The sequence below is a fragment of the Triturus cristatus genome, chromosome 10, assembly GCF_964204655.1.
Source record: "Triturus cristatus chromosome 10, aTriCri1.1, whole genome shotgun sequence".
NCBI lineage: Eukaryota > Metazoa > Chordata > Amphibia > Caudata > Salamandridae > Triturus > Triturus cristatus.
The window spans coordinates 1,121,847,779-1,121,861,849 of record NC_140593.1 but is presented as its reverse complement, the minus strand read 5'-3'; the positions used below and the strand labels follow the sequence as shown (position 1 = coordinate 1,121,861,849).

General features: G+C 44.9%; 1 protein-coding gene across 1 annotated transcript in view; it reads right to left on the bottom strand.

The window, feature by feature from the left end:
* Positions 1 to 14,071, bottom strand: part of LOC146796676 (uncharacterized) — a 208,743-nt gene that overhangs the window by 109,655 nt on the left and 85,017 nt on the right. The window contains exons 19-23 of the mRNA XM_085629355.1: positions 13,583 to 13,782; positions 12,877 to 12,980; positions 8,911 to 9,026; positions 5,527 to 5,703; positions 4,386 to 4,582 (exon numbers count right to left, since the gene is read on the bottom strand). Of these exons, the coding sequence (XP_085485481.1) occupies positions 4,386 to 4,582; positions 5,527 to 5,703; positions 8,911 to 9,026; positions 12,877 to 12,980; positions 13,583 to 13,782 (794 nt within the window). The remainder of the gene's footprint in view (positions 1 to 4,385; positions 4,583 to 5,526; positions 5,704 to 8,910; positions 9,027 to 12,876; positions 12,981 to 13,582; positions 13,783 to 14,071) is intronic.

Sequence of the window (14,071 nt, the reverse complement as noted above, 5' to 3'; positions counted from 1 at the left end):
AACCTGTCTAAGGCACCCAAGATTTGCCTACGTTTCCTGGGGTCCCCCAGGCCCCGAACATTCCAGGTGACAGCAGTGAGCAGGGCTCCCTCCCCCATCTCAGTGCCTGTGGTGCGGGTCATGTGTGCCGAGAGATGACTTATGGGTGACGAGGTGCAACTGGCAGCAGGGCCATAAATGTGATGGTCGAAAAAAAAGGGTGACACAGTGTGCTATTTCAACAAATATATGCACATTATTCATGCTGAATGCGAACAACAACCCTAAAACAGTCCCTGGAACTCCCACCCCCTTGCCTACTTCAACATCCCAATCATGTCGAACATCCCCAACCCCCATCCCACCCCCTCCCACCACTGCAGCCCAATCCTGCCGGAATGCAGACCCCCTCCCAATCTTTACAACAAACATATATGCAAAAAGTGGGGTATACCCTATAGGGGACTCGCCGGTGTGCCGGACCTGCCCTTCCCATCCCTTTTTTTCACCCACCATACCATCACCCCATAGGGGGAGGAGTTCAGGTGGGACAGGGGGGGAGTGCCAGGGCGAAATCTAGTCGTCAGCGACCAGACCAGTACCTTGTTAACAGTAGGCGACAGCATATACAGGGCCCCAAACCGTAATGACTGTTCAACCCGTACCTTTCAGCGAGAGGGCGAAGGGTAAATGTAGTCCCATAGTGACCGATGGAGACGGTCCCTCCCAAAAAGCATGATCCTCCCAAGTTCCATAGTCAAAGTACAGGTTGCTCAAAGAGTGGACTCAAGAGCGATGGGGGAATAGATAGTACCAAGGAAAAAGGAGAGATACATGAAGGGGTAAAGAAACTAAACATAAACCATAACAGCGGTACTCATCAGTCAGGAGCAGTCGTCGGGGAGCTGGAGCCTGATCTCGTTCCAGGACCGCGTCGCTGAGGGGCCGCCGAAGACTGTTCCTTCAAAAAGTCCTCTACCTGTTGCGGAGTACCAAAGAAGAAGGGCTTGCCATGATGTGTGACCTTGAGCTTGTCTGGATATTGCATGGAGTAAGGAATGTCTCGTTGCTGTAGTTTCTTCTTTACTCCTGTAAATTTTCGACGGGCATCTTGTACTGCTTGTGTGAAATCCGGGTAAAATGAAATGGTGACGTTTTCATGTAGGATCGGTTGTTTCTCCCTGGCTAGACGCAATACGGTGTCACGGTCTCTGTAATTCAGAAATTTGATGATAACAGGACGTGGAGGGGCCCCAGGAATCGGGCGAGGCCCCAATGAGCGGTGGGCTCGCTCCACCACCAGTTGCGGCGAGAAAGAGTCCCTTCCAAATTTATCGATCAGCAGCCGCTCAATGAAATCCTCCATGCGACCCCCACCGCTGGACTCCGTAAGACCAATCAGGCGAACGTTGTTTCTGCGGGAGCGTGCCTCTAAATCTTCATTTTTGTCGGCAATGACCTTGAGCAGCCGGTCCATCTGCGTCAACTTAGCTGCACCGGCCACTGCGCCATCCTCCAGCTCCGATATTCGCCCCTCCGCCTCTTTCAGGCGCTCTCCATGTTGGTCCAGCCGATGTACCACTGCCTCCAGACGTGTGTTCATATTGTCGATTTTGGTGTCAATGGAAGTTAGGCTCGTCTGCAGGCCGAGAAGGATAGCCTTCCAGTCCACTTCCTCCTCTTCGCTGGGCCCCAATTCGCCACTCTCCGCAGGCAGGGCTCGCGTTTTCTTTTTTGGGGGGTTGAATTGTAGAGTCGCCTGTTTTGCGTCCGCTTTGCCCATGGCCGCGTCGGACGAGGCCTAAGAGAGATAGGCCGCAAGGTAGGGTCAATACCGCAGGTGCTAACGGGAGCTCCGAGTCGAGGCGCCTACCACACTCCGCAGTGCCAACACCAGCTCGCCAGAGGAGCAGACCCCTCCAGATGCCGGGGGCCTGCAGGTCAGCCTGGCCTCAGGGCGCTCCGTGCAGCCACAGCACCACCGCTATCCCGGCAAGTATAGGGTCACGCACCTCCGCTCCGTAGGCAGACCAGGAGAGACGTCCGAAGGGCACGGGCCGCTGCTACTCCGCAACTCCAGTGGAGGTGCTCCGCTGACAGCCCCCTCCTCGATGCAGCCCCCGGCGCCCTCGGGCCAAGAAGCGCGCTCCCCTGCTTTAGCGTGGTCCGGTAGGGTGGGCAGGGTACCTACACATATGACATCCGCAGCCTCAATGTAGTAGAAGCACGCCCGGCACCACAGGTGGGCACAGGCAATCGCGATGAAGTGAAGGGGACGTCAGGCCCACCGCGGTCGTCCAGTAGAGTGTCTTTCGTGCCAGCCAAAGTCCACGAGTACCTCGCGGCCCGCAGGGCCCGATGAATCCCCGGTCTCGCGTTGTTAGGAGCCTCCGCTCCGAAGGTCCGCCCCTCTCGCTGTCTCGTCCCCGCCGGGTAGTATCTGCGCCGTCAGGGCACCTACAGACTCGAAACTTGCGCCGAGTGGACCCGAGACCTTCAGCTGTCCGTCGGCATCGATTAAATGTAGGTAACTGGCCTGTAGGATGTGGTTGCAGGGTTTATTGACGCCCGGCTGGCGAGAGCCTCACTAAAGCGCGGCCATGACGGTCCAGCGCCACCTAGCGCCCCCCCATATATACTTGTATATTGACTCATGACTCCATTCCTGTTTTTCCCCTTATATTTTCTTTCACGTTTACTGCCCATAGCTTGAGATATTGTGGTGCCTTGTTGAGAACCATGGTATTATTCTTTTTTTAGTATATGTTTTGGACGAGTAAGGGCACTTGCCCGATATTCTAACTGTTACGCTGCTAGCCACTTGATTCATTTGATATTTATGGGCTTCCCCGGGGCTCCGGGGACTTCTATCCTCTTTTTAAAGTACCAAATTTAGCTATTATTCATGCACTTGCACATTTGCACTTTTTGCACTTTAAAAAAAACGCACCAATATAAAGTGACTCCGAGACTTGAGACAGTTTTTGCAGCTACTGATTATTTGCACATGAGTATATAGCTGTGAGGGAATATATATATTTTTTTTGCTGACTACTTTTATGTAAGATGTATTTAACATTTAAGTTGATATTTATTGGTACAGGCATTAATCATGTAAATTTTATCTTCCCTCCGTTTTTAAATGTGGTTTTTCAATATTTATCACTCTACATTTCTAATATTTATATTTGTATTAATGAGATTTTAAATATTGATTCCACCTATTTATGCAATTCATGTACTTTTTACTCATCGGGTTGCCATCTATAGTATTTCTTTTATGTCTATATGTCACATAACTTTTGCTTAATTGCACACAGGTGCGTTTTTTTCGCTCACTTTTTTCTTTTCAAACACCTTCACTATTTAAACACATGATGTCTTGTAGCGCGTTATGTGAACAAGACCGAGTCGTATCGGTCGAAACGCGTCATGCTGAGGCACTGGCCAGGACTGACTGGTTGCTGTAATCATGAAATTTAAATAAAGCACAGCAGTTTTCACTACATCCCTCGAGTGGTCTGTAACTGTGTTTGTGCGCCATGGAGGTTTGGCGACGAGCCAGGATTTGCTCTGATATATATAAATATATATATTTATAGTCACCTAAACTCAGGAACTACTGAGAGTTCTACGCTTCCATTTTTGCATATCAAAAAAAGAGAAAAGTACGAAGAATGTGAAGGAAAAAGAAGAGATGAAGAGAGGAAGAGGGAGAGGGAGAGAGTACATAGAGACAGCAGGATAGGGCTACAAAGTCAATGTGAGAGCTACAAACTGTGAGAAAAGAGTGAGAAAGAGAGAAAGTGAGGAAGAAGCAAAGTGAGAGAAACAGGCAAAGAGGTGAGGGATAGTTCAAAGACTAAGAGGAAGTTGAAACGAGAGATCTCGAAGAGGTAACACAGTGAGACAGAGAGAGACAAATAGTGCAAAAAAGATAGAGAGAAAGAGAGGGGGGATATTGCGAGTGACAGTGGGAGGGGACTCATAAGGAGCAGTTTATGAATATGCCAGAAGTGACATGAACTCTTTCTAAAGAGATTGCAGAGAGGGACATATCTCTGCCGCAACGTGATCTACATAGTGGGTGATTCTCTTGTACTGCTGTACACAATTTTGTTGTTGCAATATTATGTTACTTTGCCATTCACCAGTGCTGAATAGGTATATGTTGCTTTATAAATAACATGTATTCTTATAGACACTGTTTGGGGGATCTGGAGGGGTGGCTTGCAGGCAGGGAAGAGATGTCAAGAGACCATGCTGACCTTCAGGAGACAACTCAAGACCTGGCTCTTCGACCAGTAAATTTCTCCCCCCCCCCCAGCGCCTTGAAACCCACCCGGGTATGTAGTGCGCTTTACAAGTTACATGATTGATTGATTGATTGGCCACCGAATACTTACATCTCCAGAAGAGACCCACAGTCCAATGGAATGAGGATTTCCAGTGAGGTTGAACTGAAGAAGGACACAAAATATTTTATCTCAAATTTAAAAAGGGATGTCCACTCTGTTACTTCGTAGGTGATTAATTGATCTTGAATAATCATCAGGTAGTGAGTTATGAAATATTCTCCAACATCCGAGTTTATTGTCACTGGCTGTTGTAAAAAAAAAAAACACACACTTAGATGGGTGCCCTTTATTCCTTCCCCAATAAGGGCTTCATCCTGGAATGTTCCAGGCTGGATCATGATGACAAATAATGCTAAAATACTGCACCCCGACACTCTCCACGGGAAATGTCACCAAACAAAAGCAGGCAAAATGTGTCAGTGTGTAAGGATCACAAATTGGGAATAACAGCAGAATTAGGGTCCAGAAACATTGATTTTCCACGTTTTCACGTTTTTCCAAGTGCCCCCACACTCGAATACTGCAGACTTTCTGCTCAGTTGAGTTAGCAATACCCATGGTATAGTTTATTCAGGAAGGGGAAGTACCAATGTGGTGTCCCCCATTATCTTGGAATGAGAGCCTCATGTCAGTTTGAGGTTAGTTAGCATTCACCACTAATCCTTTATGAGTTCCGGAGTAGCGTGCTACTCACCGAAAAAGCGCATAAAAAACCTCCTCTGGGGTAGTAAGCGCTTTATAAATGCAATTACAATACAATACAATCTTACTCCTGCAGTACAGTACTTCTGAAAGGGCACAGAGTGTCAATCAGAGCAAAAACCAGCAATGCCTGACCTTGCCGGGCGCTCACATCCTCATTAAAAGAGCATGTTTTGAATGCTTGTGTCACTGGTTGAAACATTATTATTGGAACCCTCTCTGGTGCTTTCAATTTCATGGTTTTTGGATTATGGAAATTTAAGGCACTGAAACCACTACTTACTTCAACCACTCTTGGGTGTTTAACACCCAAAGCCTGTGAAATGCTGATAAATCATTTACTTCAATACACTTCTCAAGTCAAACACAAAAGGAGAACCTCAACAGATATCATTCATACCAAATACAATTTGGATCTAAAATACGATTGTGCCGCTTTTAGGCAGCCTTTACTTCCAGTGATAAGTATAGAATCTGTTCAACTTACCTTGGAAGACACTGTAGTTGTGAAAGATTGCATGCAGGATTTAACCTCAGTTACACTGATAGTTTCAAAGTAATCAAAGATCTGCTTTGTTTCGGTCATGCTGGTCAGCGCTGTTGAGTAGACCATCACATCGCTGACCTGGTTCACCGTCAGATTGGTCAACACATCGCCTTCGAACTGAGAAGAAACACAAGGTGAGACCCACAGGGCAGAACGTCGAACTCCTGACACAGACACGTCATTTCAAATGTTTTGCTATGGTACACAAAGGTCATTTAATTAAGCACACAATTTGAAAGAAATGGCTTCTTTGTACTGAGATTTTGACCATCTTTTAAAAGAGGTTTGGCTGTTATTCTGCAAATAAAGGTTTTTACACTGTGCCTAAAGGATAGATAATCTTGGAATGTTTGTGTCATTGGGAAAAAATTCCCATACATGACTAGCCACTGCAGAGAAACACTTTTTCCCCTGTGCGGCATCTGCTCTTCTTTGGTGGGACCATCACTCGTAAATCGGTGTTTCTCACGTTTTCGTAGGAAGGTACCGGGTAACACCACTTGTGTTCTCTGAGTAAGTGTTAAAAGATAGAAGCATCATTGTAGTATCCCAAGGCTACAGAAATTATTCTCCACAGGATTTGCTCCCATGGTCAAAGGTTCATCCTACTACAACGAGTTCTCTCTCCCTTGGATTTGACTTAACCAGGTTTATGCATGTTACTCATTTCTAGGAGGGGAGAGAATAAGGCAGGACTATTCTTCTCTGACATTGGTTGAATTCTGAATACAGCGGGCATTATCAGGATCCTTGTAATACAGTTTCATCAATGGGACTTTGTATTGATTTAACATCTCCTACAGGTACACGTTTACCCTAATTTACAGAACCTGTTTCCCTGAGTTGGTTTTAGGTGCACCCATGGAATAAGTCTCCCAGTGCTGGAGAGCACCTAACCAAGCCACTTGCAGACCTCCTGGATGTCACAGATCTCAAGAATATGGGCCCAGCCATTTTAGAGATAGACACCCTTTTAATTAGTGGATGTGCCTGACGTTTCAGCCCACCCAGTCTTACTCGCACCCCTTCTTCTGTCTGAGGTTCTCAAATGCTCAGTCGAATGCCCACCAACGTGGAGAGAACTAATGTTGCAACACATAAGCTTCGGTTAAATATATAGCATCTCAGGGTCGCAGTGTTTCTATGGGAGTGCCTTTACCACACCTCTTTTACCTCTCATTAGCTTTGCAACTCAATGCTTTTACCACGCATGCCTTTACCATGTATCATTTACCACGCATTGCCTTTAAAACCCAGTGACCTTACCACGCGTCATTTACCACGCATTGCCTTTACAAGGCAATGCCTTTACCACTCATTCCTTTACCATGCATATACCTTTACCAAGCATGCCTTTACCACCCATACTTTACCATGCATATACCGTTACCTCACATGCTTTTACAATTCAAGATAGGTGTATTTATAGTAGGTATGTGTGTGTGTATGTATGTGTGGATAGGGTGTTTTAAAGGTTTAGTGTGGATGGGGTGTTTTAAAGGTTTAGGGGTGGTTAGGAGTATAAGGTGGTAAAGGTGTTTTTAGGGTTTAGGGGTGGGTAGAGGCATAAAGTGGTATGGGCATTTTAGGGATTAGAGGTGGGTAGGGGTATTGGGTGGTAAGGGTATTTTTAGGGTTTAGGGTTCGATAGGGGTACAGGGTGGTAAGGGTGGTTTTAGGGTTTAGGGGTTGGTAAGGGTGTTTTTGGGTTAAGGGGTGCATAGGGGTATAGGGAGGTAAGAATATGTTTATGGTTATGGGATGGTTAGAGGCATAGGGTGGTAAGGGTATTTTTAGGGTTTATGGGTGGATAGGGGTTTTGGGTGGTAAGGGTATTTTTAGGGTTATGGGGAAGGGTAGGGATAATGGGTGGTAAGGGAATTTCTAGGGTTTGGGGTGGGTAGGGGTATTGGGTGGTAAAGGTGTTTTTTGGGGTTAGGGTTGGGTAAGGATACACAGTGATAAGATTAAAAAAGGGGAATAAAAATCATTTTAAAAAAGGAGTGGGGTTGAGGGGTCTTCCCCAATAAAGAATTTGTTTTAAATTTAAAATCAGTTTGAAAAAGAGGGGGTTAAAATTACTAACTATGTATATACATATATATACATATTTCCCTAACCATAACATACCACATACTTACCTTGCATTATAAAGGTATGCATGGTAAAGTTATATGCATGGCAAAGACATGCGTGGTAAATGCATTGCCTGGTTTATGATGCATGGTAAAGGCATTTGTGGTAAAGGCATGAATTGTGTCGTCGCACATCCTATTTCTGCGGAGAGGGCCCAGAAGTATTCTGGACTATAAGAGGAGGGTAGAACATGCACTTTTTGGCTTGAGTGTAAAAGAATAACAGCAAGGTTGGTGAATTGTAATTATACATTGGAATATAAATTAAACCATGTATTTTGATATTGGCAGGATAAAACAGACCATCTCTATGCTACTTTCCAGGATAGTGTTCTCCTACTAATAGCTGATAAACTCCCGCAATCCAGTGCTTAACCCGTTCCGTGCTCATGACGGAATCACGCCGTCATGAGTCACGGGCGAGCTGTGCTCATGACGGAGTGGTTCCGTCATGCTGCGGCCGTTGGCGGCCGCTCCGCCCACGCGGCGCTAATTCCCCGCCTGTGCGGGCGATTAGCGCAGTGGGCGGAGTCGTGACGGAACCACTCCGTCATGAGCACAGCTCGCCCGTGACTCATGACGGCGTGGTTCCGTCATGAGCACAGCGGCGCCGCACTGCCCCCAAACCCCCCCCCAGTGCCGCGGCGGAATTCGTGCCGCGGCGAAGGGGTTAATTTGTAAGATGCCCATGACAGGACCAAAACAACTATTACCATCGCACTACTAAAAGTGTGACTATTCAGACTATTCCAGGCCCTCAATGCTATAAGTATAGCTTGAGACCTGGTAATAGTAATTTTTAATGTATCTTGAATTAATAAACATCTGTTGTTATGCTCATCTCTGAATCAGTGCCACCATGGTGCAGACTGTCATAAGTACCGGTGTTGACAATTAACGGCCGGTGCTGAGCTTTGGCAAGCACCAGCTCAAATTAAACACTGTCACAATCTAAGTTTATAAAAGGATTAAATATCTGAAGGTGTCTAGAATAAAGGGATGTTAGCTTGATCTGATAAAACTTTCTAGGAACTTCTCAATTAAATCAAACATAAGACACACACACCAAGTGGCAATATGTGCCAGAACATATAATCACATCCCAGTGCAGCTAACCTGCAGGTAAAATCACATAATTTGTTAAGTGTCATGGGTGAGACAAACATGTAAGTAAATAAAACACACATACCACATTGAATTGTAAGTTGAAAGCCTTCAATTCTAAGTATGTTGCTTTGCTGGAGAAACTGCCGAAGTATTTGTGTAACCAAACCGAGGAGGTCACATTAACAGAGCAACTGACACCTAGGAGCGAAGAAGTAAAAATAGGCCATTACTTTTCTGTGAATTGACTTGATCACCGAGTAACAATGCATGTTACTGCAGTGGAGAACAAGCAACTTCTGACACAGCTTGAAACAGGATACAAAGAGCTTGGCTGTTCTATGTTTGTCTGGTACTTAAGGTCATCATTCGTGCAGATATTTACTGAGCAGATCCTTATAGTGATCCATATATTTATTTATTCGTGCACTTATATTTGTACTTATTGTAAGAATTTATTTTTTCAAACAATGTATTGGTTATTTACAAATATAATTCATTTATGCACACATGTAAGTGCTGCAGGCATAAAGCATCACTGATTAGTCTGGAATATGTTCAGAAAACTACAGCTACAAATTCCAAAGAAGGGTACCTGAAGAAGGTCGGGAGCATCAAGCATAGGCAGAAGGAAGACTAGCATAGTCAATAAAAAATAAATACCATGCATGGATGAAACCTGTCCATGCTGTTGATAGAGGAACATTTTCTGAATGTTTCACATGGGGAAATGAGAACTTCTTGCTGGGAATTAATTGGTGGTCAAAATACCACTGAGAATGTGTGCCAGAATACCCTGGTAATACTTAGGCCTGGGCATAGTTCGCGGAGTTCCGCAAGCGGCGGAGTGAGGTGAGAACTACCGTTCGCGCTGCTCTCCCTGCCGCTTGGGTAGAAATTCTACCCGAGCGGCAGCTCGTGCTCGCCGACTTACTGCAGGTGAGCGGGGAAAAACTCAGCTGCGCTACCCGGAGCAGAGACTTTTGCAATCCGTGAGTTCCATGGAATGCAGAAAACTCAGCAAACTCCGCTAACAGAGCTGAGTTTACTGCCCAGGCCTAATAATACTGTGATATTGAGGGAATGAACTACCAGATGCAAAACTGCTCCTAGCCTGTTATTGTGGCTAGGTGGCATCCAGCAGCAACTCCAAATGTGCCAAAACAAAAGCAACCCATTCTCTTCCTTCTAGCCTGCAGCATCTAGTAAGGTGGCAGACACTGCTAGCTCCAGAACCACGTCTTCCCAAAAAATTGGTTAAAAGTCAAACAGCAGGCAGTCATTTTACAGTGTTTCCTTAACCACATCATCCATTGAGGGGGCTCTCCAAGGAGCTAAGTGGAGTGTCATCAGGACCACCATTGTCTCCATATGCACTATAGAGTAAAGTAATTGATTGGGCGAACAGCAACATCACAATCAGGTGGTATCGGCTATGCTAGGAGCAATGTGAGCATAAGGCTGGAATTACTGCAGTTGGGTGGGTAGCGTCACTGTGGAAATGAGGCTTCAGAAAAACCAATTCAGTGAAATGTTCTGACAAAGAGTAGCAGATGGTGTTTCTCTCATGCTATCAGTTTTTACGGGTATCTGAGTAAATTCACGTGCAATGCTACTTTTAGATTTTGCACGGGGCAATGCTCCATTGATATCTGGGTACCCATTCCTTCGGCTTGGTGCCTGTATTCTCAGGTAAAGTTGAATATTACAGGCAGAGAATTAGCCACATCTAAATTTGCATGGTGAACACCACTGGGACCATTTTAGACACATAGGGGCCTATTACGATGTCGGGAGGACAACAGGACCGACCGACCTACATCATTCTGACCGCCTCATCATGATGAGACTGAACACTGTTCGCTCACATACTCCCATTCCTCTATGGGAGCTTGTGTTATGGCCGTAAACCGGGCATAACACAAGCTCCCATAGAGGAATGGAAATCTGTGTTCATCCCTGCACCATGTGGCAGGCACCACAGGAGGCCGCAGAGGAAAGGGGGCCCTGCTAGGGGCTCCCATACTTCCTCTCCAACAGGCTTAGCATGTCGGAAAGCACGCCATGGAAAGCTTGCCGTAGACCGAGTACCGTAATCCCAAGGGCAGAAAGGCTGCGCTTGATCCATCGGAAGCCATCCGGAATGACCGGCCAGTTTAGTTTCCAACCGTTAGTATTGTAATGCAGCGGTCAGAAATTAAACCAAGATGCGGCCCGGAAAGGCTGCGGCGGTTGGAAATTAAACCGAGATGTGGCCCGGAAAGGCTCCGAACAACGGTCAGAGCGTTACCGGGCTGCATCGTAATCGACCTCATAAGGTGTTAGTCAGGGAAACTCAGTTGGTCTTTTAAAACATTTGGGAATGTTTTTAAATTATCTCTAAGTTAAGGAAGTATAGAGTGTTTCACAAGAGGCCATCAGATGCCTAAGACCGTTTCTCAATATCAGGGCCAAATACAAAGCTTTTCCATAGAACCTATATCTTTGCTTTCCATGCGAAGGACTTTGCAAGCTTTGATCCTTTATTCTCACATTGCCAAGGGCATTTTATAATTATTCTACTTGCGTAAGAGCAGAATATTTTGTGTCCTTCCATATATTATGTCTCATGTTTTCTCCTATTTTCTTACATTCTGAGACGCTATTCATGCAATATATATAGATAAGAGTGACATTACTACAGAGAAACTTGTCAACGCATGATGAATCACTGGTTTGATTAGGCCTAGCCAAAAAATTCAATTTCATAATGTAATCTTGCCTATTTTTGGAAAGTTTGCATTATGCTTGTTATGTGAAATTCCCGGGATTACACCACTAGGTCACATTACAGCGTGTGCGAACAATGCAAACTGTCAGAACGGAGGCTATTGTTCACAGCAGTTTTGCTAGGGCATAATGTATGAATTTGTCATTGACAATGAATGCAAAGATGCAATTTGTGCTAAAATATAGTGCTAAATGCCGGTTTAGCATTTTGCATACATTCAGGTAATTATTTCGGAATTTCATGTAATTGCTCAGCGCGAATTATGCAAGTTTCATACATCCATCATAAGGAGATGCTAGGGGCATGCTGATCCTGGTGGATCATGCAGTTTGAAAGAAACATGTCTTGATTTTCTGACTTTATGCTTGGTGGCTGAATTGGGTGGAGTGAGTTGTGTGTGCAGTAAGTTCTACATGCAGATGTGAGGTAGTAGGAGGCTCAGCCCAAGAGAATGATGCTATTAAAGCTATGAATATAGATGATGATGAACATTTCTAGCTGAAGATTTGTCTTGCTTCTGGTGGGTTAAGTCCTTTGAGATATTGGAGGTTTACTAATATAAGTGGAAGCGATTACATGCAATCAGTGTTGGTTTTTTTTACTAGTCGTTTATCCAAGGTGGTCATTACCCTCTATCCTACACCCTCTTATGTCTCTCTCAAAAGTGATGATCTTGAAAACAATTCAAATGTTTATTCCTTCTGAATTCTTCAGGGCGTCCAAAAGTAGACCTTTGCATCTCCCGTGGAAGAAATTGACATTTACTCTCAGTAAAAATCTGTAACCCTTCTGACGGACTATTTTCTCAACAGCTTGTAAGGTCTATGTTAGTGTAGCTCAATCTGTTACAATGGGCACATTAGCAACAAAAAAAACCACATTCAGGATCCTCGTAGATGGCGTTACTTTTAGCCCTGGAAACACGCCTGCCCATAGTCACTAAAGCCGTGAAAGGTTAATGACACTCAGGATCTGATAGTCTTGGACAGAAAAGACACCTGGATAAATGGTTTCAGAAAGGTTAAGCTAAACAAGGCGACCAGCAGCACCATTTCTACTGGCATCAGGCCCAATGTCATGATATTTGGGATGGCAACACCTGTGTTTGGTCCACCAGGAGCAACACCTCATTTCTCGCACTCTAAATTAGTTGGGGGAACAGAGAGGAGGGCAGATGTTTCATTGCTTCTGGATCTTAGCCTTGTACCTTTGTGGAGCTGAACGATTATTGTAGTTTCGGCACCTCCCTAGCAGCCATTTTGAATTATGTTAGATATTTACCTTGAGCCCCACCTGTCGGACCCATGTATTTCTTTATGAAATGAAACACATCATTAATGTTTTCTCCATTAATTTCAGAGTACTTCATGTTGATCGCGGCAATCCTAGAACAGAGAAAAAGCAAGCTCAGACAGAGATTGATCGAGTGCACATAAAATTCTGAATCCTTGTTAAAGAACTCATTTAGAGGCACAGGGCTAGCCAAGCAAGCTAATAAACAAATACAGCTCGTAATTCCCCAACAATGCATAACTAAAGGCATCGCTCCACTTCACACATGGCCACTAAGAGGACATGTGGGCTAGTAGTCTTGAGTCATGCCTTTAGGGAAGAAACGTCGTACTTAGCGAAACCTTCAGACTTGAACGATGCATGTATTGTCCTTGGGTACCATTTACACAGGTTCAAATTGTGATGAACCTTCCAATACAGGGTGTCTTGGACAGGTACATCCTGTGCTCCAGGCACCTTATTGACTCATCCCAGACAAGACCTTGCCACTTTTCTGGGTAGAGTTTTAAACTAATGACCCAGAGAGATGTGTCATACCAATATGAACCTTCAAAAACCCATTCGCTCTCTCATCATTCCCAATGTACATCCTACGGTAGCTTACTTTCTAGATATGAAAATAGGCTGGGCTACTGCAAACTGTCAAATCCAGAGGGTGAAACCTTAAAAAAGGCAATATCTGAAGATTACTCACAATGCTTCATATTTCTCGCAGGAGATCGTGAGAGGAATTTGGTCCAGGATGGTGCTATTGATGCTTTCGATTACCAGTTCAAACCTTTTGAACCACTGGGTGAATTTGGTTACCTTCATGTCCACGTAGGTGCTCTGGATCTCGTCGGTGGTCGTTATGAACATTGTGTATTTCACTTCATAGGAAATCGTTATGTTCATCTGAATGGACACAAAGACATGAGCTTTCCATCAGCAATTCGAAAACACATTCAGTCAATAAGTACATTGTGGGAGTGTGAAGAGCTGGTGATGGGGTGGGGAGAATGTGTTCTCCAGTGTTGCTTTGAGTTTTCTTTTCTTCAATGTGCCCCCTGCATGACTCATTTTACTCATGTCAAAGACCGTATTACCCACACATATACTCACATGAAGAACAGAGTCCTTCAACTAATGCAAGACCTGCTCAACCACAAGGGCCATATCCCATTCAATCTCATCACCTTTCGAT